The sequence below is a fragment of the Lonchura striata genome, chromosome 2 (genome assembly GCF_046129695.1).
Source record: "Lonchura striata isolate bLonStr1 chromosome 2, bLonStr1.mat, whole genome shotgun sequence".
Classification (NCBI taxonomy): domain Eukaryota; kingdom Metazoa; phylum Chordata; class Aves; order Passeriformes; family Estrildidae; genus Lonchura; species Lonchura striata.
The window spans coordinates 84,623,121-84,648,963 of record NC_134604.1 but is presented as its reverse complement, the minus strand read 5'-3'; the positions used below and the strand labels follow the sequence as shown (position 1 = coordinate 84,648,963).

Here is a 25,843-nt window from a genome sequence, read left to right as displayed (position 1 = left end):
AAGACAGAGAAAATTTGGAGGACCAAACACAGGCCTGAATTCTGGAACCTCTCATGAGATAGAAGATCAGGAAAGGGGCATTTATTGCAAGAGATCTTTAGCACTAAACAGAGGACTCTAAAGGTAAGGTATTTCAAACTGACATCTGACTACCACTAGTTTCACCACTATACTGAAATACCAAGTTTGTCTCATGAAGACTTAGTTCATGATCACAGTTAATATTTAATCTAGTTGGAACAGAAGTCAAACACACACTAAAAAAGAATGAATCCACTCATAATTATAAAATGTTAAACTGTAAAATGTTGAATACTCACATATACCTATCCTAATAATTAAAGAATCACTATACGTTATCTGGACTTGCTCAAGTTTACTGTAGTTGACAAAATCTCTGTATTACTGGTGGAGCAGTTTGGTCAAAAGCTGTACATTGCAAAAACATTTCTTAGCAGAGCTGTTTCAATGTTCATCCCACAGCCAAGCTGCATTACAATGAAAAAACACATCTTTGTTCTTAATGTGGCAGAACTTTTATTGAGAGGGAAATTATAATTTTTGCATTTACATGGCACCAATTATATACAGTACACTTTCCATGATAAGAATTATGATGCTGTTCACAGAAAGGTATCAAATTTGAGATAAATAATGCATAAGCTAAAATATACAAACCAGGGGTGGAGGTGAAACTATTGGCCATTTTTAATTTTCTATAGAAGAATTTCAAGGAATAATGTTTATTCAATGTTCAAAAACTTTTAACAAACTTCTAGTAAAGTTAATTGAAATATTTATAATACTATTTCATTGTTGCACAGTATTTCCAATATACAATCAAGAAGATGCACAGAACACAACACTTAATATGAAAAAACCTATTGCACCCACAATTTAAAGGTTTCACTTCCTTTTGGATGCTGCACTACCATATTTATATAAACATTTACAACACTTCAGTAAACACAAAGTTTCTAAATGTAGTGCAGCATTATGGGGGGCCATTTCCAGCTCTTAAAATAAATGTTAAATGCCCATGTACTGTGCCATTTATTTTAAGCTGATGGATTAAGCTGTAATCCTTAAGTAGCAAACACACTCTCCCCATGTTCAGAAGATTACCATCCCTCTGACTATACAGTCTCTATTCTGAAACCTAACCTGTCCTTGGCTTCATTGTCATTTTGGCATCTTGCCTCAGTGCTTTTAACAACTATTCCTTATATTACTTTTCAGTGGCCTGTTAAGTAGTCCTGTGTAGAATCTGAAGCAAAAGAATCTGCATCTTCATTATCAGAGTCGTCACTACTGTCATCAGCCGCCGGCTCTCCCGTCAGCGCTATGCGGGCATAGTCATCAGTGTCTATGGACTTGCAGAAGTGAATGGCATACTTCAGTTTTTCCTCTAGCACCTGCTTACAGGAATACCTGGGCAGCTTCAGGAGAAAGAAGCACGTGTATGACTCAGGAAGGAAGTGGTCTGGAGGATTGTATTTATCCAATACCTGTTAGCAAAAAAAAAAAGAAAAAAAGCACTATATTTTTGATTTTTGTTCACTGTCCAAAACACAAATAAGTTGGAGGGTTTTTTTAGCAGCTTGTTATACTTTTGATTCTGATGCTGAAGTTTCTTGAAAGAACCATTAAGAGGCCAAATCCATTTTCCCTCCACTAAATCAATAAATAAAACTAGACATTTATGAGCTGTTTTGATTATAAATATGTGGTTGGGAGCAGTCTCAAAAAGATTCTATTACTTCAGATGGTATCAAAAATGATTTGAAGATTGTGTGGTTTTAATTTAGCTGAAATTATTAACTGAACTGAAAGAAATGCTAAATAAATGCCAGCTAAAACAGTTACCTGAGAGTGGAAAACTATCAAAATTCACAGAAACAAATCAAAATTCACAGAAACAAATGGCTTGGAAATTAAAAGAATATCCACTTGTCCAAGTCAAGAGAGAATAGTTCTATACATTATTAACTGTCACAGACATTATTCAACTATTGCACTGTTGCATCTACAATGTAAAGCTGTAGAACAATTTAATGAAATCAGGATTTTGTTATGTCACACTGCTACTTCTCCACTACCAGCTTTTTAAGATGGCCCCAACTTTCCCTGTCCCACACAAAAACAATCCTGAATTACCTGAATAACAAAGTCCCTCCCCCTAAAGTCTGCAATAGTCCTGGGGAGCCTTGTTCTGCCCCACACAAAACGCAGGAAGAGAGATCGCTCTGTGTTGGAAAAGGACTCCATCACTTCCCAGAACCACTGGATCAAGGAAGCAGTTGGTTCAATGCCTTTGTAAGTTGCTACAGATTTCAGGAGATGAAGTGGGATATCTGGGCTTCCACATACCTGAAAAATAAAATACAGTGATAGGCCACACAAGTCTGATCAAAGCAATTACAGGTGATTTGTTCTCTCCCTTACTTTAAAATATCTAATCAGCTTTTACCGTGACAAACTGAGCATTCAGACCTTTGAAATGCCATGCATAGTCTCCTAGTACAAAAATACTAGATATACATCTTCCATCAGGACACAGTAACAAACTTTTTTTGTACTCCTGACTTTAGGACAAATATCTCAAATTTACTTTCTAGATTCACTAGAATGAGATCACTGGCATATGGGGTTTTTTTGGTTTTGCTTGTTTGTTTCTTCCTGAAATAATTCATTATATCACTGCTCAGCTATGTCAAAATAATTTTACTAGCACCAAGAGGGCAATTAACCATTTTCTGGTCTTCCCTTGAACTTCCCTTGTTTTTAACCACACAGCAATCATTATAAACAGCATTTAATGTGGGGTTTTTATTAGTAAAGCAAGTGAGTGAATCATCTCACTCCAAGTTAATCTGACAGATGTAAAAAAGCAGAAATTGATACCATAGTTTCCAGTTCGTATCCTGTAAAGAGTGAAAGTAGAGGAACTGGAACAACACGGGCCATCCCCTCACGAACTGCTGCAACTTGTTCATCAAATTCATGAAGCCTGTAAATAAACATTTTTAAAGTTTCTGTGAATATCATTTCTAACAATTACTGTGTTATCAAAGCAACTTATACCATTCTCCTCAAATGTCCAGCTATGTACCAAAGAACATTAAAAACATTTTTTACAAGATACTTGATTTACTACACCAATTCCTATTGCAAAGGAAGCTATCTCCCAATGTTTTAGATATTTTATTTCCAGTATTTTTCATGTGCTATGCTTGGCAAAAACAAAACCATATCCCATTTGGAAACAATATGCTCTTGGAAAAGAGTGGCTGTATCTTGAAACTCTAACTTCAAACATTCTCAGCACTAAAAGTTATAGTATTAAAAAAGGGGTCTGAACTAAAATAGGATGTCTGAGGGGACAGTAGGATTTTTCATTTCAAGACAGGCACAGAACATTTTGCTACTTCTGATGCCACACACGATTTGTGTTTGGCTTATTTTTTTTCCATCAAATAATTTCTGAGATGTTTTACAGAGCCCTCCAGAGCAGAGACATCTCTTACAAGTGCTGTCCTCAGGCCCGTCAACACCAAAATAAACAAAGATGCCAGGACAAGTTTGGTCTTTTGCCTCTGCTTTTCTACATGGATTCTATTCAGGTGCTAGTTTTCCCTCTCAAGGGCTCCATATAGTTAAAAAACTTGATACTTAACCTTTAACTGTTTCTCCACAAGGCCTCTTAACTGTAAAATGCTTTAGAAATGCTCAGGTCCTCTGAGGACAGCCAGAACTGGCAAGACAGCAAAGACATTTCTTCAAAGGAATATCAGCTCCAATCAAAATCTCCATCTTTACTGTCAGAAACTGATTTAAGTATTGGCTCATAACAACTTACAGTGGAGGAAAAAAAAAAAAAAAAACTAAGGCTCTAATTTGCAATTGTTGGCAGACACTGTAACTACAAACTAATAAGCAAGTATATAAGACTGTGATGATACAGTCTTGCTCAAGCACTTCCTAAAGAAGAGGAATATGGTGGATTGAATAAAACAAGCCTGAACCAATTTCTTATCCAAACTACCTAAATTTACATAATTCAGTAGGCACTAGGCCCTCTGCTTCAGATGCTTATGATTGTTTCTGAGATGCACTCATCTAGATAAGCTACCTGGCCATATCAGCAACCAAAGGGCAGTCTTCTCAAACACCAAGCAGCTATTTCTCACTGATTTCTGTGGGATACTCAGCTTCTAGCACCCATGGGTGTGCATGAGTGTCCTAGCCAAGCAATGAACATTTTGGTTTGTACACTCCAACTTGAAGTAAGAATTCAGCTGATACTGCCCTTGACTGCAGTTGATGATATGCAAAGGTATGAGTGCAGCAGTACTAGATCTAAGCTCTCTTCATAAAGAGCTTAACTGATCAAGCCTATTACTTTAGCCCACAAGGAAGAGTTAGGTGCCTAGGACATTACTCCACCATTAAAACTGGCTGCCAAAACTGCTTAGTCAGGACAAGTCTAGAGGCACACCTGCTCATTTACTTTGCTTCCAAAAAATTAAGTTTAAGATTTTTCTCCTTGGATACAATAAATGAAGTCAGAAAATCAACACTGTAATCACATGAAAATATTAATATACTTGTATATAACAGGCTAAAGTAGCATATTGTTTAAAAGCTGATATATTTTTTAAAATGAAATGCATATTCATATCAGTAATCTTAATGGTTTATTCAACAAACCTGTAGTTTATTGCCAGCCTCACATATTCTGCTCTGTTATCCAGTGTAATATGGGTGTACTTGGAACTCAACTGAATATCTTGACCACTTGCATTAGGCACAGTGAATGGGAGGCTCATAGCTTCAAATTCCTCTGAAGTAGCTTCATTGTCTCGAATGTACATAAGTCCAGGAATAAAATCTTTATCAACCTTTGAAAGTAAGAAACCTGAGTTAAATCCAGTATGCTAGCACTATACAACAGCATCTCTTGCATACCAAAACCAGTGCATCATGTATCACCTACCAAAAGCTTTGACCAATGTCTGACCACAATTCATCTAACTTGAATTCAAAGCCATAAAATAGCTTAGTACTTGGCATAAAGCTTCATTATGTTGGATGTGGGAGAGCGTACATATTCTAGATATTAATCTTTTTGGAGGGCATTTGCCAAGAAACTGTATCATATAAGAAAAGGGATTTAAAACTTAAATGCATAATCATCCTTACCAGCACTGGATTTGGTACAAAAGGAATCCCCTCAATGACAAGTAAATGACTCAATGCTTTTATAGGAAGTGCATTTCTACATGACAGTATTTGAGAAGGAATCTTCATAATGAAGACCTAAGTATTATTCCACATTTACTGAGCTCAGTAAACAGAAATTGAATGCTTGTGAAATTCAGTATGTGAGAACAAACTAGTAACAGATTGAACTCACTTTCTTTTACTTCAAAACGGTGCAAGCACATGCTCTCAAATCAGTTATTGCATCTGGGTACAACAGACAGTAACAGCTACAGAAAGGTCTACTGGGAAGTAGGAATTGAACCGCAAAGACTGTCTAGTCAAACCCATGGTAAAATTTGAGAATGGGCTAGAATTCAAATATAACTACTCTTGAACAACTTGAATTTACAGTTTAAACAGTCAGAACAAATCATCCTTGTATAGTGGCTCAAAATATAAAAGGTCAATCAAAATAGAAGGACATAAAAACCAAGGAAACCAATCACTTGAGAAACTTATGCCACAGTCTGTCTTCTCTAAGTTATATCCTACCCAGGAACTTCCTTCTCACCTCACTGAGATCAGCAATTGTTAGGTTCATTCCCGCAAGCTGTTTCCACACTGGCTCAGCCAGGTTGAGGCTCAGAGGGCTACCAGTCCGGATAGCAATGCCCAAAAGTACACCTGTAAGTTTAAACATAGTCCATTGCTTTTGTTAGATTCCCAATATTCTGACTACACATAAAGCACACAGAATGTCACAAAGTTGCAAAGAAATTACCAAGAAAACGAAACATGTTCATATGCAGGAGTGACTTGGCAGCAGGATTTAATAGGAAACAATCTCTGTTTGCGCCAGATTCATCTCTTCCATTTGGTGTCACAATTAACAGAGGGGTCAGCCCATTCTGAAGTTCTTCACACATTTCTGCTATTGATTCACTATAGCCTCCACCACAATCATCCACAGATTCACCTTGGAGAAGAAAAAAGGCTCAAAAGTTATTTTTGAAAGAATATTTAATTAAGTATTGAAATAAAATGTATTTCCTCTCTGGGGATAACTGAGTAAACAAAGGTTTACTAAAAGCTGCAGTGTTGTATCCCTTCATATGAAAACCCAAGAAGTCTGGCTCTGTATTTGGATATTCCCAGTTAATTGCAAAATGTATAATTTAGATTATATGACATATCACAATGCCAAAAATACTATTTTAACCGAGTGCAAAAAATATTTTGTGCTGTATGCTAATCACAGTAAAATGCAACAGAAATAGAAATGTAATAGTGTTGATTTTTTATGAGTGGCTTTTTGAAGTAGTTTTATTTAGCCCATACACAATAGATAAAATGGCTCCTCAATCCAAAATATTTTTTATTAAAAAGCTCAGAATGATAGGTGAACTACCTATCACTAAAACTACCTATCCTAAACTACCCTACCACTAAAACTAGCTAGCCAAGATTATTTGCCAATTCAGACAGCTGAAAAATTAGGTTTACATTCTGCAGAACATTTGTTGCAAGAAGAAGAGCTGCCCCAGAACCTGAAGCGAATTACAGACATGCTTCCACTAATCTTGAGGGGTTTTATAAAATCATTTTTCATTTAAAATCATAAAAGATTTTTTACTTCACAACATTTTAAACACCTTCCTCTGCCCACACACATACATTGTTTTTCTGAATCCCTTTCTTCCTTCCTTCAGGTTCTCCAAAAGAGTAAATCCCAAAAAAACTGTAAAGTGCAAAACAGAAAGGGGTGGTGTGTTGAGAATTTTCTTACCAACAAACTTGACTTTCCAAACACGATGAGGAAGGAGAAGGCTATCAGGGCTAAAGGAGCTCATTTTAGCACACATCTGTCCAAACACTGACTTTGTACCATCAGGCCCAGCTAGTCCTCCTTTACTTCTGGAACGTTTTACCTATTGAGTAAGCACATTATAAAGTCACTGTAAGACATATTTCAACTGGCATCGCTGTGCAGATAAGGAATTTTCAATTCCCCCAGCCACCAACGCCTTATCTTTAATCTCCAAGTGTTCTTTGTTCATCTGTCATTAATCAGCACTGTATCTGTTCAGCTTTAAAGGAAAATGGAAAGACAGAGGGATAGCAAAGATGAAGTCTGATGATAAAGACCTCTCTTGTTTCTAAAGAAGCCACTCATGAATTGGCTAATTAAGTTTTTCTGATTTCAGTTCATTTAGTTAATTCATCTTATCTCTACTCATAGATTCAACTGAAAAAACTGGGTAAGTTTTTTCCCACATGAGACAGATAAGAGATTGTGCTGTTGGCCAGAAAACTGAATGTTTTATTCTTATATTCATTAATAGTAAATGACTAAATATGCATCTATGATGCTTACTAGGAGCCTCTAAAAGAGAGTAAATACTACCAAAATACATATAGATACATGAATAATGTTTTCTTAGGCACCTACAGAAAAAGAGTATTTTAGTATTTGATGGAGATCCCTAACATTGGTATTCAAGTAAATTCCCATGGATTTTGCTGCAAGAGATGCACACAAAGAATACAGAAAGTACTTCACCAGTATAAAGAGGAAAGAAATGGAAAGTCAACAGAGAGCTGAAGAAACAAAAGGATTTTTTTCCCCCACTTGGTGTTCTGCAATTCATCTTCTCAACCTGTCCTGACTGCAAATGGGCTCCTGCGTGCACACAGATCCTCAGCACCTGTGAGACCATTCATTCAGAAATAGCTGAAAGTTATCCCACTATATTTAGTCACACTACAAGCTACAGTGCATCTCAAAATCCAGTTGTTCTCATGCTGTGTATTTCTGATGGCTCTGGATGAAACAACCACCAGACTTCTTTCAGGTTTTAGTGAAAGGCTGACACACCCAGATCCTCTTCATGTGTAAGATGCTCTCCATCAGCACAAGCTGGTTTTAATTCAATGGATTTCTGTGAAATTTGTATGCCTAAGAAGTTTCAAATTGAGAAACTTTTTATTAGTCTTAAGCAGCTTGAAAAATACTCGCCATCCTATGAGACTCTCTTCAACCCAGAAGAATTCTCTCCCAGAAGCTAAGAGAAATCTAGTACATAAAGCCATGCACTCAGACACTAACTAAAAAAGTTTACAAAAAGATGACAGCTTCTAAGTTGGAATCAGATAAGAGGAATATATGTTAAGACAGATCTATGAAGAAGACACAATTCAAAGATGTCACAAAATCATCAGAAGAGGCACTGAAGTATCACTGTAGTAATTTTAAAAGTACACAGTTCTCACTTGTCCCGAGTTTCAGTTTTCTATGCTCAAACTTAAATGCTACAGAATAAATAAGTGTATAAAAACATGAAGAATATAGAAAAGAATATTTTACACAAGCAGACAAAAAAACCTTAGCCTGATCAGTGTAGGAAAATTAAGGCTGTCATGAAATGAATGTTATTTAAAAGTACATTTAATAAGGGAGGAGACAATAATGGAGAGATGTTATTTAATCTGAAATGACACTCCAAAAGAACAAATCATTAATTCATTCATATGCTGTGCCTACTTTAAGATCAGACCATTTTTACTTATGTTAGTGAGATTCCTATAATCCATATTGCATAAGGAGTCCTTGTAAGGAGGAAGAAACTAGTCTTAAAATGGTACTTCATATAGCCATACATATCACATTCTCCCTTCAGAGAAAAGAATGTTAAACCAGGAGATTCTTTGCCATATTAGATTAATGAAAGTAGCCATTCTCCTTAATAACTGAAATTTGCATCCTTTTGAGAAGGAAGAAATTATTTTCCAATGCTGTGCAAAAAATGTACTTTAACACCATGAAAGTATCTGCTTAAAGGTCAAAACACACTATCCATTGGACACTGCATGAACTACACCACAACTAAAACACTAGGAAAATCTGATCTGCAAGTAAGAGGGTCAGTAAGTAAACCTGAGCACTGGAAGCTAGTCCAGTCATTTAACTGCTAGCTGAGCTTTTGACCATTTATATTACACCTTTCCAGAACAGGGCCCAGGTGCTGTTTTGAGACATTTTACTTAATGACTATTCCCAAAAAGTAGTATGGATAAACCTGCATGAAATTTGGTTTCTTCTGCCCTATGCAATCCTCCAACAGCATCCCTTATGCTTCTGTGCATCCAAGCTTGCTTTCATGCTACAGTTCAAAGCATAAAATATCTACACTCCATTTTATGCTATAGAAACAAAAGAGTGGCACACAGTTAAGTTACAGTACAGCCACCATATTGTTTCTCACATACCCTGAGCAGAAAAACTACAGAAATCCACCATGTCCCACAATTACAAGACTCCCAACAGAAAGACCCGGGGCCAAGAAGTATGTAAGGTGAATGGGATCTACCCTAAAGGAACCTGGTCCCTGTAACACTGGAGCCCAGGATAAGGGAGTGTTGCTTTGCTTGTGTTTACACTGCTGTTATGTTCAGTTCTGGTACTTTCAAAGAAACCACCAAACAGCCAGGAGCACTGGGGAAGTATTGTAAAAGACAAGTCAATACCTGGAAAACAAGTTTAAATTAAAAACTCATCTTTTTTTTTTTTTTTACACCAAGGAATATGAAGTGAACTGACTGCACCATATAATCTATAAACTGCAAGAGTCTTCTGAAAGCCAAGGGGTCTTAAAGCCCAGCTGCACCTGAAATATCACTGCAGGTAAAAGATTTAACACTGACATTTAGCTTTTTTGAGACTACATAAAGTAGCCTTGAACCTTCAATTAAAGGATCAAACAGTTTCAGAATCCACATTTTCATTCTGAGCAAAAGCTAACTCAGGAAATTGCAAGCCATATTTGGTACTGTGTAATCAGGGCACATTACGACCATGACTTTTTTTAGTCTTCACTTGGCTAAACTGACAGAGTTAGTCACAGCAATATTTTATTTCCCCTAGAAGCTATGAAGAAGGAATGTTTTTCTAGGGTTCAAGACAGATTTAAATAATACATTGAAATACAAAGGAAAACCTATCTCAATTAATGAAGGAGGACACTAGGAAGCTATCCCAAACCTACTCATCACTAGTTTCCTGCTTAAAATACCAGGAATATTTATTGTACTTTCTGAATTCATACACTTACAAAGTAATTTAAAAAATCTCTGCTACTCTCTTCAGCTTCCCAAATAATACAGTTGGACTCAAATGAGTAAAAACTTAGTGAGTGTATGATTCTAATAGACTAGAACACAGTCACAGAACATTAGCACAAGAAATTTAGTATGTCCATAGAAAATTGTCAAGTAGAAACAGGGTCCAGCCAAAACAGGATGTATTTTTGTTCACTAACAGAAAATAACAAGTTTAAATTTTCACATTTTCTCCACTCTAACCTCACAAATGGCAATGGCTTTGCATATTAAGGGAAAAAAAAAGAAAAAAGAACCCATCACAACAGGAAAGAAATGCACACAGACTCTAAGATCAGGCTGTAGTCCATTTAAATGAAAACAATGTTTTACTATTCTGTGTTACAGAAGTATCTATGGAAAAAAGGCATATCTGGCCTAAGGCACAACATTACATTTTCTAACATCAATGATAAAGAAGAAAGCCTTTTTGTATCAAAGACTTCTGCAATCAATATGACTACATGTGATGACCACCAAAGGACAAAAGTGTATCATCCTGAATTTCAATTATATTCAAGAGCTTTCTTTCTTTCCTTGCCTTTTTTCTTCTTACCCTTCACTTTTTTTTTCTTTTTTTACCTTTCATTCAGCTGAGCATATGGAAAGGCAAGAAAAGCATCAGAATCATTACTCTCTTAAACTATCTAATGTAGTGAGTTCTGAAAAGGCAGTCCTTTATCAAGCAGGATATACTTTGCTCCTTAAGTGTCTAAATCATTCACTTAACATTTCAACAGGTGTCACCCTCTCCGCAAACAACTGTAGTATGGATAAAAACATACTGAAAAGAATACAAGTAGCCCTAAAACTGCAGTCACTTCTTTATTATTTGATTCTCTGATAAAAATTCAAGTCTTTAGGATTCAGATACCAAATAGCTAAAACAAAGGGCTTTGACCAACACAGCACCGTGGGCTAAACATACATAGAGTGAATCAAAACTTCATCTGAAGATACCTGTATCCTGTTAAGCTCCACGACTGGCCCATGCTGACGGTCTCTCACCATAGTAGCTTGCACAACTTTTCTGAAAGCTGCCTCCTTAAAAAAAAAAAAAAAGTAAAAACAGATAATGGAAAAATGAAATCAAGTAAGAACCCTGCACATATTTTGCAGGCTGACATGCAGTTCAACCCAGGAAATAAAAAAGCACCAGAATATCAATGTGCAAGATGTAAGTCAATGATCTTGTTATTTGTGCTAATCTGTTTCATGTCTAAAACAGTGAGGGTACTAAAAAAGTAAAAAAAAAGTCCCATCTGTATCACTTAAAACCATGGCTTAAAACCACTGCACCCAGATACAATTATTAAGTAATCAAGGTATTGCTGAATACAAGTATAAATTAGTTTATACTAGAAAAATGTAAGTATATAGAGGATAATTAACAGAGTATGACAATCAAAAGCCAAAGATGAGATCATCTTGCTATGGAAAGTAATAAATAAAAACAATTTTTTTTTAAAAAAGCAAATTCAGGTATCCACGGTTCCCTCACTAAATATTTGGATATAATTTTACAGCCTATTTCAAGCAAGATTAAGAAGATTTTGAAGTCTTTAGACTCTCTGAAGGCAGGCTGATTTAAATGCCTAGATATGAATATGGCATCACAACCTGTGATGTCTTGTGAATGCTTCTGATGTATTTATGCCTGATATCCCATTTTATCTTATGTTTGAAGCCTTTCTGTAACTATTCTGCAGACTCAAGGAAATTAGGTTGAATGTGCATCCTGCATACACATTCTTATATGTAACATTAGGTATCTAAGGACTCAGAATTACAGCATTAACAAATAAAAGTCTCATGAACAGAACAGCAAGGATTTCCTCTCTAGTTTAGGTTTTGATGAGTTCCCTTGGTCTGTGGAGTATGTACACAGCTTGCTTGTTCTACTACACAATTTTACTTGAGTCTGGAGAAACCTGAGACAACAGACACTGAGTTGTCCAGTTACCAGCCACATGTTGTATTTAAGGACACAGAACAGCACTGCAGGGGGAAACTTGATCAGTTCTCTTTTCAAAGATATCTCCCAGCAGATTCTGTCTGCATAATGTTTTCTTTCTCAGTTAGACAAATTACTTTGACAGTGAGAAAATTCAAACCCAAACCTCAAGATTATACTGAAGGCAAACCATGTTTTCATGGCTTATCGTATCTGAAGTTTTGAATAAGTGTTGCAGCTTTGAAGCATTGCAGTTATCTACATTTTCTCATGACTGACTTGATGTAACTACTACAACCCCCTTTCACTACCACCTGAGATTAAACTCCTCAATAGTCCATCTTCCCTTTTAGCTCAGTCTAAAACAAGTTTGTATCTGCACAGAGCTGTGGATTAACTCGTATATCACCTGAACTTGATAACTGAAACACAAACAGGTATGAATTGATCATTGTCTGCTCTCTTACATTTATATTAATACTCTAGAAGAATTCAGCACTACTACAAACTGAAGATTTACAGCATAAAGTTATTTTCAAGATCAACACACAAAAATACTATGATGAACTGAGAAAAACACTGTAGAAAGAACACAAAGGCAGAAGTTTGCATCATCAGATTGCAAATATCTGACACACAACTTACGGAAGAAATTGAGATATACAGTTCTTTTTTCTTCAGAAATAGCTTAAACAGCACTTCTCTGTTATGGTTACAAATCTCTCCCTTAGAAAGTTTGGTACAATACCTTTCCCTGTGATATCAGTATTCCCCGCAATGTGTCAAACCCAACTGAGGGTCCTTGACCTGTTTCATCAAGTCTTCCTTCAAGATCAAACATTGGAATGCATGGACAGAAGAGTTCTGAAATGTGATGCAGGAGCAAAAGCCTGTTTCTTAATGAAATTATGGGAATTTCCTGCAGATGATTGTACTCCATAGGAACCTATAATGAGGCAATGATATCCAATGTAAACTATAATTATTATACACTTTGTTGCATTCAATAGAACAACAATCTTTAGATGTGTAGGTAAACTTTATTAGAAATTCAGGTATTTGCTAATTCACTCTGTCAAAAATTCATACATGGAGTTCAGCTGTTTATAAAAGATACTAACAGTATCCATCTAAACTGAACCAAGTATTATATGACAGCTAGAATACAAGTGCTGTTCCATATCTTACAATTTATCCATGAACAAATACATTTTACATCCTGTCATCACAACTTCCATGCATAGCTGAAATAGAATTCAAAAAACAATATAAAGCATGCAACTAAGAACTCCCTTGGAAGGCATACCATTTTCATAGCTGTAAGGCAGAATTAAATTCCTGCCAATATTCAAACGGAGTTACTGTTCCACATTTGGATTAAAAACTGAATGAAGAGGCTTTTTCAGCTCAGCAAAATTGAATCATTTGGAAATATAGCAGTAAAACAAAGTAACTGGCTCAAACTTAAAGTCAAACCAAAGCACACTGAGCTTATACAAGGATTTGGGAAGGAAATACATCTACTGAAAAGTCAGCAATAAGCACACTAAGTACGCTTAAAATCTGAATTAAATAAGCCAAAAACATTACCTGTGTAGGCAGCTTGCCAGCATTAGCAGGTTTACTGGTTGACCAAGCTAAAGTATGTGCTGAGCCACATGCTACTCTGTTGATCTTTTTACCCTGAAGTGCTGCAACCAGGCGTGGTCTTTGGATGGCATTAGTTGTTCCATCTCCAAGCTGCCCTTCATCATTATCTCCCCATGTATACACTTCCCCTAAACCAATAAAAACAATTTATTATCCTGAGGCTAAGAGATAATTTTATAAAAAGGCAAAAAGGTTATCAACTATTTAACCAGATAAGGCCTTGGGCTGTAACAAGATTCCTGTGACTGATGGCCATCCTGAAATCCACTATCTAGCGTAGATAAATCTTGATTGACACAGTCAGGTCCACAGTCTCTACAGAGCAGCTGCATAACATGCATTTCTTTTCTCACAGTTTGTATAACTGAAAGGTTCTGCTCCAGAATAGGAGGAGATGGTAGAGCACCATACTCTGGAACAGAACATCAGGAACAGCATGTGTTTGACAGTTTCATAGCAAAAGCAAAAGCAATATGAAAAAAAAAAAAAATTGAAAGGCTTAATATTTTGTGTAAGACAAAAATTCTATGATAAGCTCTATTACTAGACAAGATACTAAAATAGGTGCTTGCTGTTGCAAGATAATTGGGAAATACTTTAAAAGTAACAACCTCATTCCTGAGCATTTATTTTCTGCAGCTATATTCATTACTCACATTCATTTTCAGCTTGTATATTTCACTAGCACCTATGAAATACTCAGTTATTGTGCAGACTTGTTAATTGTGGGAGTGAATCTGATACAGAGAACATTCACTATCTCAACCTGCTATGCAAGAAGCAATATTGTTTGTGCAGTGCTTCATTTAGTAAGTTAAACACTTCAGCAAACTCCCAAGACTCTGCAAAAAAAAAGGCCAAGTCTATTCAATGCTACTGCTTGACAATTCTGTAATCATCTTTAGAGCTCTGTATTTTATTTTGATCAGTGTTCCTGCAACTTGAATTCTTAAATTTTCATTGATTTAGTTTTATGTGATCACTTTTATGTCATGCTTGCTGTTCAACATCTGCAAATACAAAATATGTCCATGAACATAGAGAATCAGCACTGTTAGCAAGGACAACCTACCAACAGTTGACTAAAAGATAAAGTTTGAGTTTTTTAAAATTCATTGCTAAGAACTAAATAAATTATTTGATTTTTATACCATCTTCAGTGCAGCAAACACAGTGCAAAGACCCCGTAGCAATTGCAATAACTTTCTTTCCTTGCAGTCCCTGCACTTGTCGTGGTCTTCTAACATGGTCATCAGATCCATGGCCTAAGCGATGATAGTCTCCCTTGCCCCTGCACGGAGAATAAACATTTTAAAACTGAGTTTTAACTGTGGAAAAAAATGTAATGACAGGTTACATCTGACACTTGACCTTTAGAGTGACACTTGACCTTTAGATGTACTTATTAAGTCAAATACCAAAATATTCTCCAAATATTCAACATGAATCATCACTACTCTGTATGGATGTGATTCTGCTGACTCAGTACAGACTCTTTACAGCTCCAATACAATGTTTCTACTTAATCTGGGTAGTTCCTTTAATCACTTTTCCAGAGGGTGGTCTTTACTTTTAACTCTTAGAGGAGTCAAGTATTAGAAGCATTTATCTGCAAAATCAGTGTATTTACTGATCTCAGAGACTAGAACTTCATACAGTTCAAGGATACCAAAATGCTATACAAACAAGGTAGCTGAGGAAAGTTGGGAAGGTATTTTGCTCAGTCTTTTTAAACATTTCAGTCTAGCAGTTTAAACTAAAAAATCTGGAATGGTGTAAGGAAGAATAAAACAATGATTCCTAAAATCAAATTCTCAGACTACAGCCACAAGCTAAACACAGTTTTGATAATACATGAGAATGTTATTTATGTTATCACTTTATGCCCTGCATGACACTTCATGCTTATCCTACTGACCTCCTTGGAAGTTCTGCATCTTACAGTGGTCAGTGTCTGGAATGACAACCCTGTGCTTAGGTTTCCAAGACAAAATAATTGGATTTTTCATTCGTGGCACTAGAAAATGTTCCCCCAAGTGGGAGATTTTATTACTAATCAAGACTCAGGAAGTCAAAGAATTTTTGAAAGAGAAGATCAAAACAGTGAAGGAAGCGTAACACTGATATCTGCTACAGACAAGGTGACATCTAACACTGTCAAAATAACAAATACAGAATACTCACCATGTATACACAGCTCCAGATTTGGTAAGGGCCACAGAAAATTGTGATCCACATTCTACTTTAACCACTCCGAGACCTGTAAGGGAATCAATCTAGAAAAATAATATCAAATTAAAATTAGATTAGTTAATTAAGGAGACTATAGACTCAATGGTCTTAAGTAAAATATAACAAGTTACTGTATGTCTACATGCAAATTTACAAATTAGAATATTTATGTAGATGGTTTAGAAGACTTCCCTTTCTTTCATCTTTCTACCATTTACTGCTTAAGTACTGAAAAGGAGCTCAAATTTCCCAAACTGCTGAAAATCACCACTAGAATGTTTTGCCCATAGTTACTCAGCAATTTCCCAGAGTAGAAATGATAAGGCTTTGTCTACTAACACTCAATCATCCTTAGCTTGTATGACATGCATGTAATTCTGCTGACAAAATAAAAATATTTCTATCTCCAGCAGATCTATTCTGTGAAGGACATTACGCTGCTTTACCATCCGTCCCACAGGATTGACTGATGAAACATAAACAAGCTGTTTTTACACTGTTACACCAAGCTGGAAACATTTGGAAACAGAACGATACTTGGGTACTTGTATTCAAGTCTGAGTGATTCTGGATTCAGGATCTAAAATCCACTGTGCATAAGTACACACAGTGACAGACCCATTTCTCAAACACAAGCAACATTCACCTTCATAACAAATGCTGGAACTCAAATTTAATGGTTATGTGGATTTCATCCATAACATGTGAAGAAATTCCAAGTCAACTATGCATTCACAGAAAGAGATTACTTTTAAATTAATTGATACCCCTTTCTGCGCTGACCTTAAGACTATTGTAAATTTATTAACAGAAGGAAATATGAAGATTTCTTGGCAAAACCTAATGTTTTGACTGGAACCAAAATTAGAATTAGCAGTACTATCTACAGCAGCAATGTTTTCCAAAGAAAAACCTTCAAATGCAACTTTAACAGTTAGCACAAAGCTTAAAGTCCTGTTACTGTAGCCTACAAAGCTCTTAACCACCACCAGAAGAATACTGATGTTCCAGGATGGATGAAAGTTTGCACATATTGACAAATCTGTCATAATTCTTCACCAACATCATAGTTTCTAAAGCAACAAAAAAATAAAATTACACAGAAATACCTTCATTGGTACTTTACAGCCATCACTACCTCCTCTCCCAAGTTTTCCATAATCTCCATCACCCCAGGACCAGACTGTATCATCATCAGTGAGGCACAGTGTCTGTGCATCTCCACTGCCACAGGCTATATCAATCACACGGTAACCCTGGAGAGCTTCCACCTGGAATGAAATCACCCTTTTTTGTTTACCTAAAATACTCCATTATTTAGTTTCACAAAAGATGACAAACTCAGCTTAGAGAGGTGATGACTGGAACTACAAGTCTGAAATAGCACAGGAACAAGGAAATAAAGGCAACTCTAAGAGCTTTGCTCTTTTCAAACAGCAAAATGAAAACTAGCCATGTATTTTAAATACAGGATTTATTATCTTTTAGTTGGTGAAGTAGTTGAATTTTTTACCTCAGTGTCAGGGAGAACAATACAAAACACCTAAGGTTATCAGAGACTATATTCTGTTGAAATAATTCCAGGCACTTTGGCCATGTACTGAATATAGCACGTGAAAAAAAAATCTTATTTTCAAGTAATCTTTTGCTAGTTTACAATTTATGGGCGCTTGCATCATAATCTGAATTTTGTCAACATCTTTTGAAATTATGCCACCTAGTGATGAATTATGGCACGGGGAATCACAAAGTAAAAGGTTGGTGACCCACATACATCACATCTTTCCTATCCTTGACACTACCAGGTGGCACAATCCATCATTCAAAAGCAGCATGAAACTTCACATATTTCTTTAAATTTTCTTTAAATATATAAAATTAATTTCTTGTAAGCTGTTTGGTGACCACTAGCAGCTCCTCTCTCATTTTATCCTTTCAATCATGGCACCTTGTTTATTTCTTACAAATACATGCCAGTGTTCTGCCCTTTCATTCTTTGTATGCAGAAACACAAAGTTGTAAATCCGAAGATATTAACTGGACTAAGACGGTTGAGTGCTCCAAAGGTTTCCTACCAGTTTAGGTTTTAGCTGGTCCTCACTATCTCCATGGCCAAGGCGTCCATACCGTCCCTTTCCCCATGTGAAAAGGTCTCCTGCAGCTGTAATACAGGCGCTGTGGGCTCCCCCAGCAGCAATGTCAACCACTTCTATGCCTCTCAGAGACTCAATCACGCGAGGGCGATCACAGGGGCTGTAAAGAAAACATCTGTCTGGACAAAATTTCTGGGATAGATCACTCACATTCACCAGTGTAGGGAGAGCCCTCTTTTAAAGTAAGAATGAGGACACTTAAAATCGCTGAGTATTTGCTTTTCTCCAGTTTAATATCCTAATGATTTATTTTTGACTAGAAAAATTAAGTGATAGACAGCGACTATGATAAGTATACATTAATTGTTTTTTTTAAGTAACATTTTCATGTGTTACTTGCCTTCGGTTTCCATGACCAAGTTTGCCATCTTCTGCTTCACCCCAAGAATAAACTTCTCCTTCAAATGACAATGCTAAACAGTGCTTTCCTCCTGAGTTCACAGCAACTTTCTTTATGAACACGTGTTGAATGGATTCCAGTAAAGTTGGAGTAGAAACTGATTCTGTTCCTCCAATTCCAAGCCTACCACCTGCTCCATATCCAGTGGCATACAGCTTTAAAGTAAAGAATAAAATTTAGTTTTGTCTGCTTCACACAAAATTAATTCTAGAGAAGAATTCTTAATGTATGTACGTCAGGATGCAGTTCAAGGATAAGTCTAAAAACCCAGTTTCTTACAGGCTTCTTATTTTCTCTCTTTTGGAAAATAAGGAAATATTTTAAAATATTTCACAGAAAAACTTTGGGAAAATGTGGCTACATTAAAGTCAATAAGAACTCTCACTGACTTAATGGATTTACTGTGAAATACTAAAGCTTATTTTGTAAAACTATCAAGAGACCATAGCTTTGCACGATAGCATTACAAAATCATCTACTGCCTGTAGCTCTCCCTCCAAGCAGCACTATTCTACTTTTCTTTCTTTCTTCTGTAGAACATAAACACCTAAACACAGTTGCTTCTTTCCTTTCCATCCCACAGATGCAGTTTTAATTACTGTTTTTCGCTCTGTCTCTCTGAAAGTAATTTCTTTCAACAGAATGATGTTGAGAAATGCCACTAATCTGCTCTTTACCCTTCTGTAAATTAACAAGCATGATACTGACCCTAAGGAATTATTACAGTACCTCACTAGATGAATGTAACTGTTACACAAAGCTATTGCTAAAACTCTCTATCATATCCTTAACAGCTGCCACCTGTATAAAAAAAAAACTTTTCAAATTAATTAACTGATTTTTTTTCCCCTATACCTTACACTAAACTTCTGCATGCACTGAGATTCCTTTTCACTCAGGATTTCAGCACCAGGAAATTAGATCCTGCAACATCTAACTTACATTTAGCCAACTGTGAACTATCTCACATTACACCTCTCCCCTGTTAGACAGAAATAATCACCCCTGTTTTGGGGAATTCTGTGAGCATGCTGCTTGTACCCAACTTTGTTTGACAAAATCTGATCACATTTTTGAATTGAGAACTCAAATACATTTCTTCTTTCAGCCATTTAATGCAATAGTGACTGCAGTCCTACAAAATACTGGTGGAGTTGGTACAGTTCTGATTCTTAAAAAAAAAAGTAAAATAAAGTTACTGCTATCAAAATGCACACTATTTTTCATTTAGTCAAACCCATTATGACTGATGGTGAAATATTTCAAGAGAGCATTGATAAGTAATCATTTGTTGTATCCTTACTTTCCCATCAGCAGTCACTGCAAACAGAGTCTGTTCACCACCAATTAATTGCACTGGTCTAAGAGTGGCAAGAGCTTCACATGGAGTTGGGACTTTAACCTTTGCTCCTTCAATTCCACCAAGCTGTCCTCTGTGATTATGACCCCAACCATAAATAGTTCCACTGCCTCCAGCTGAAAGTGTCCAATCATCAGGTCGTCTGCAGGAAATGCAAAACAAAATCTTAAAGAGCTTTTTAAACGTCACATAAAAGGCACTCTATCGTTGTACAACAAAGTATCACAATACCAAACCAGTAACAGTTGAAAGAAATTACCTATTCATCCACTGGACAAGCTGCTCATCCTGTTCTCTTTTAAAGACGTCATGGCACTCATGAAGAGAATCCATATTTTCATTATCTGCCATTAGTTCCCGGATTTTCTTTGCCACCTGTGAAATATTTTGCATTAAACAACATTACTCATGTTATTGATTACTCCTATCACAGCTGGCATAAATTAATTCAAACTCAGTGTATCTTTTTACATGAGACACTTTCACATGTTCATTAGCAATCCAAAGTACTCCTGCTGTACCTCATCAAGGAAAAGGCGGGGTAAGGGTGTCCTTTTATCAAGAGCCACAGCAACCCTGGATGCCATGCAGTATCTCCTGAACCAGGCCCATTTGTGTGTCTCTGCACAGCAAGGGAGAGTGTCCAACTCCAGATCACAAGCAAGAGCCACAAGCACCTTCAGACAATCAAAAAACATTTTTAGAGAGGTATAAAAAGTATGCAATAAAAAGCAATATGTGTTTGACAGAGATGAATAGCTCATAGGTCAGTAGAGTCTGAACAGTCTCAAAGACATGTAAAGTCACCAAGAGCCATCTTCATTACCCTCATGGATGGGGCAACATCAAGTGTAGCTCCATGATCTCACATGGTTAGGTATCTAATCTCCTCTTTCAACACAAAAATTTTCATAACCTCCCTGTGAAAAACATTCTCAGATGAATTTCCTTTTCCACATCAAATCGCATGTGCTTAACATTTTACCCATTTCCAAACTAAGTCTCCTTTCTACAATTCAATGAATTTTCAACTGATTTTCAGTTTGACTCAATTTCAAATCAATGTTTCAGATTAATATTGTGAACAACATATTATTTCCTTCTATAAACTTTCAAGATTTTCTCCCTCTTAGTTTCTCTTTTATACTACAAATGAGTTTTTTTCACCTTCTCTTCTTCTTGCTGTTCTCCAGACTTCTTCAGCTTGTTTATTTTTACTTTACAATACAGGGTCCATTTAAGACATTTTCATTTTTTCCAACTGGACGTAAAAGAACCTTCAGAGTACTAAACTAACTAAATAGAAATATACAACATTCCTATTAGGAAAACTCAAATCACTTACCAAGAACTGTTCTTACAAGATGTTTTCCTGAGTTTCTCTGCCTAGCTAAGTACTCTTTAGTTTTCATTTGTGTATTTGAGTCTCCTTTTAGAAGCAGAATTCTGGTTATGCATATTTGATTCTCCTTTCAGAAGCAGTATTCTGATTTTGCCCAGTAAACATTACTGATATAGGACTAAGTGAGCTTAGCACAGCTCAAAAAAATCCCACAACTACTTCAATGTGGTCGTTACTGATCTTTCTGCATTACCTTAAAGAAAGGGCTGTGGAGCAATTGTTTGCCACCTCTCACAATGGGGTCCTCATAGTCAAACTGTCGCTGCAAAGCTTCTGGAAGACCTTTAACCAAAGCAGCTAAAGCACTCCCTGTGAAACTCTAGAGACACCACACAACTAGAAAGTTAGTCATAGTGCATGCATTACAGCAAGTACATTATTTAGATGACTGTGACAAAACAGAAATAACTTCCCAACCTACAACTAGCTGTGTGAAATACCATTTCCATCCACTTGTTCAAAACAAAAAAAGAAATTTTATCTACTCCTTTTTGGCAATTCAAAAAGCACACCTGTTAAGTCTTGGAATTAGCCATTTTGTCTTTTCTAAACTGGAATACTTTTAGCAGACTTGCAGACCTGTGCAAGAAGACTTAATCTGCCCATTTCCTATTTTGCCGTGAACAAAAAAACACTGTACATCAGGTCTAGCACTTTAATCTTAATATGAAAAATGTGAAGAGGAGAGCACCACTGCCTTCTTACCAAAGCTCGTGTTTCTCCCTCATTGTCCCCTAAGATCCGGTTGATGTTAATGGACTGGCCAAACTCCGTGGTGAGCAGCTTCCGCAGTCTCTGCAAGGCCCACATTCTGTGGCCAGCAGCTAAGGAAAAATAAGCACACAAAGAACATAATTACTTAAAACAATCATCACAGCTTCAAAAAAACAGACCTAATTTTAAGACTACACTCACCTAAGGCACTCAGTTGAGCACAAGCTGCAAGAGAAGCTGCCAAGCGAGGAACTATGCTCCTGTTGGAAGCAAAATTTAAGCGGAAATCCAACAAACACGTAACCAAATCCATTGAGGGACATGAAAGAATGCAACGATCTGAGAGAAGGTCTTTAGGGCCTGCAAGAAACAAAAAGGAACAACAGAAAAAAAAGCTGGGGAAGGTTTGTCCTCGAACTGAAATAATAACAGAACATAGGCAGGACTTAGTTGACCAAACACAGCACTCTAGAGGGCTAGTCTGCATGAGTTATCTACTCTACTTCCCTTTGAAGAGACAGGAAGAAAGATGCACTTTCATGACTTGATTTACATAATTTTAAAACAGATGGATTTTAAAAGATAAGGGCATTTCAGATGACCTGTGTCCCAGAAGTATCCTCTCTTCACTGATGAAGAGGCAAACTAGAGTGGCTACAAAATATTTTTCTCTCTTCTCAATGTACAAGTCCTGCACCTCTCAGAACTTAGCTGAAAATGCTTCCTAAGTATGAATGAAAATGTTTTGTTAGTATAAATGTAAATGAACTATTGAACTTCGGCATGTAAATACCACACAGTGGTAAGTGCAGTGTAAAAAGCAAACAATAAAATCTACTCTTAGCCTCCTGTAAATGTTGCATGTGATACCTTACCTGCAGCTGGCATGATAGGATAAACTGTGAATCGCCATCCCCATCCATTTACAGACCCATCACTGATGAACTTCCACTTCAATTCATCCCCTGGAATTCGCAATTCACTAGACCAATCTGACCACTCACGACCTGGTACAGCAGGCAAGACAAACATACTCAGCTATACTGTCTGAGCCAATACAGAGCCAGTCATCTATAGCAATTGGTTAAAAATCATAAACATCACACAAAGGCATTCAAGAAAAACAGCTATGTGAAGTACATGAACATAAATATGAAGATGTTACATTAAGTCTTAAAAAGTTCAGTTAGCACTGCTAGCAGATAGCCTAATACCACAAGTAGGAGGCTCTTGACAAGAGCTTATTAAAATCCATTGTCCTATTTTCAATTTATCTTTCACATTACAAAAATATTTAATAGCCTGAAAATTAAATTAAGCTTTACAGCTTCCAACCAGGAACCAACCAGAAATATCTCAGTAATGAAAGACCTTTGAGGAAAAATGGGTCAGCATGAAAAGCCTACATTATGACTGCACAGGCAGTAGCTAAAGACCCTTGCACATAATGTAGTGTATGGGTAGGTTCAACAAAATTTGATGAGATTAAAAATATTCCTCAAAAACCTGCTAGAAATTAATAGTGCCTAAAAATTAAATCAGAGACATCAAGAGTAAAGAGGTGAAGAATTCATGTAGTGTTACACACAAAGGCCAGAGAAGGAAACAGAAAGACAGAGTACCAAGGTATTATTTTAGACATTTGACAGCAGAACATCATTTGTCTTGACTGTATGAAGGCTGAAATTTCTCTAAGTACTACCTGAAAAAGGAAAAAGCTAGCAAAATAAGTATCCTTTTCCAATTTGTTAAAATACACTTTGATTATACAGAAATTCACACATGTTGGCAGGGGTGCTAAACACTGAATTTTACACTCCATACACTCTTTGGAAGAACGGGACTACCTAACATGCACTTCACAGAGATTCTCCATATCCAAAGACACAAAAATCAATCTTTGTGTCTACATCCTGCAAACTTTTTAGTTTAAAATACAGTATCAATTTACACAGGTTTTCCTCTTTAACTTTCCTCAAGAATCAGTCAGAAGCAGGGGCACATTTAATTCAGCATTTCGGAGTGAACCCCACAGGACACATTTGGGAAGCCCCCGCTCTCCGCACCTGACCGGACGGACACGATCCTGTTGACGCCATCCATTATGGTGAGTGGGTCGTGACGCCGCTCGGTGGAACACTGCCGGTCAAACTCCACCCTCAGCCCCTCAGCACCTGAACACCAACACAGAGTTCACACACTTCTACAGAGCAATCAATATCACAGACAAATGCAGCATTTTAGACATCCACATGAAATCAAACAGTTGTTTGGAAGCATAGTGCCCATTAATAAAAATAACTTATTTTGATTTAATGACATTATTTGCCTGTAATTTCTTCTCATTGCAAGGCTTAAATCACAGCAAGCTTGTGTGAATAGGGCTAGCAGACAAAAGACCATACCAGAACATTCAAAACTGAAATTGCACAAGACAAAAAATGTCTTTTTACAGTTAAGGCAGACAGCTCTCTGTTGTCTGTTATTTCTGGTAAGTACTAGGTAAATTACTGAAGGTAGCACTAAATGAAAAGACAGAATTAAAAAAAAAGTAGTATTTCCCTTCAAGACCAGAAGATGAGTTTTCAATTAATAAACCTGAAAAAGACTCGGTCCTTCTCAGCTTCATAACTGAATGGAGAACAGCAATGATGCAATTGGAATCACATCCAGTGAACCCAGAAACACACATTGTAGCGAACTGAGATTTTCATCAGCATATAAGAGATCAATACTTTTTCATAGCAACATGACACAACATTGCTTTAAAAGTTCAATACATATTTTTGTAAGCTAAGGAACAACTTAATGCAGGCAGGCTTCAAAATAATTGAATCTTAGCAACATAACTCTAAGAATTCTGTACCTGGTATTTTAACTGTGCCACTAGAAGATGTATCATCAGTATATGGATGGCTGCTCTCTACCACAACTGGTTGTGAAGAGAGGCGACCACTTTGTGAATCAGTTGCTACATCTTCTAGTTCCGTGACACAAAGCTCCAACAACATATCAGCAACCTAAGAAAAGAAAAATACACATTTTACAAACTGTATGTTTGATTAACCCAAGAAATCTAAGCAAATTCCCATTCTTCCCAAATTTAAAATAAGTAACTTAGTTTTGGAAATCTGATTCATAAACCATCATATTAACTCAAAAATACTCTTTTTGGTAGTGCCAGACCTAGAAAGATTCCTAAAACTAAAGGCCAAAAAACTTCAGTTTTCAGTAAGTACATGACAACACAAGTAATTGTTTTCCCTTACAGAAAAAGCAAACTATTAATTCTAAGCTATAGAGCATACACCAGCATGGAAAGGTATAAATATTTAACTAGTATGAAATATTGCAAAACCCTGTTTAGGGAGGAAATGCCAAAGGTACTAATCTTAAAAGAGTTTCTAATAAAAATTCTGGCTCCAAAGTACAAAAGCCCCACACAAACCTAACACTGTTCAGTTCAGTTACTCACTACTAATGATAAAGAAAGCCAGAATTAATGTATAAGTGCACATACAGACTGTACGTAATTTGACTGGGAAAACTTAAACTCAACATAAATATACATAGTTAATCACTACAAATTGGACAGGGGGAGTAACAGTTTTAGGAATCT

The 25,843-nt window shown here is 36.4% G+C and overlaps 1 protein-coding gene across 4 annotated transcripts in view; it reads right to left on the bottom strand.

Moving 5' to 3' along the window:
• Positions 1-513: 513 nt before the first annotated feature.
• HERC2 (HECT and RLD domain containing E3 ubiquitin protein ligase 2) overlaps positions 514-25,843 on the bottom strand; it is a 103,544-nt gene continuing 78,214 nt past the window's right edge. For all 4 annotated transcript variants that reach the window (XM_077781525.1, XM_077781527.1, XM_077781526.1 and 1 more), the window contains 24 exons: positions 25,091-25,244; positions 24,291-24,398; positions 23,100-23,231; positions 22,426-22,584; positions 22,216-22,334; positions 21,704-21,829; positions 20,630-20,785; positions 20,368-20,483; positions 20,052-20,250; positions 18,689-18,903; positions 18,271-18,448; positions 17,305-17,466; positions 16,148-16,239; positions 15,115-15,254; positions 13,904-14,091; positions 13,062-13,259; positions 11,320-11,403; positions 6,992-7,133; positions 5,987-6,181; positions 5,777-5,889; positions 4,711-4,901; positions 2,905-3,010; positions 2,158-2,370; positions 514-1,508 (listed from right to left, as the gene is read on the bottom strand). In XM_077781525.1, coding sequence (XP_077637651.1) covers positions 1,236-1,508; positions 2,158-2,370; positions 2,905-3,010; positions 4,711-4,901; positions 5,777-5,889; positions 5,987-6,181; positions 6,992-7,133; positions 11,320-11,403; positions 13,062-13,259; positions 13,904-14,091; positions 15,115-15,254; positions 16,148-16,239; positions 17,305-17,466; positions 18,271-18,448; positions 18,689-18,903; positions 20,052-20,250; positions 20,368-20,483; positions 20,630-20,785; positions 21,704-21,829; positions 22,216-22,334; positions 22,426-22,584; positions 23,100-23,231; positions 24,291-24,398; positions 25,091-25,244 — 3,759 coding nt within the window. In that variant the 3' untranslated portion in view covers positions 514-1,235. The remainder of the gene's footprint in view (positions 1,509-2,157; positions 2,371-2,904; positions 3,011-4,710; positions 4,902-5,776; positions 5,890-5,986; positions 6,182-6,991; positions 7,134-11,319; positions 11,404-13,061; positions 13,260-13,903; positions 14,092-15,114; positions 15,255-16,147; positions 16,240-17,304; positions 17,467-18,270; positions 18,449-18,688; positions 18,904-20,051; positions 20,251-20,367; positions 20,484-20,629; positions 20,786-21,703; positions 21,830-22,215; positions 22,335-22,425; positions 22,585-23,099; positions 23,232-24,290; positions 24,399-25,090; positions 25,245-25,843) is intronic.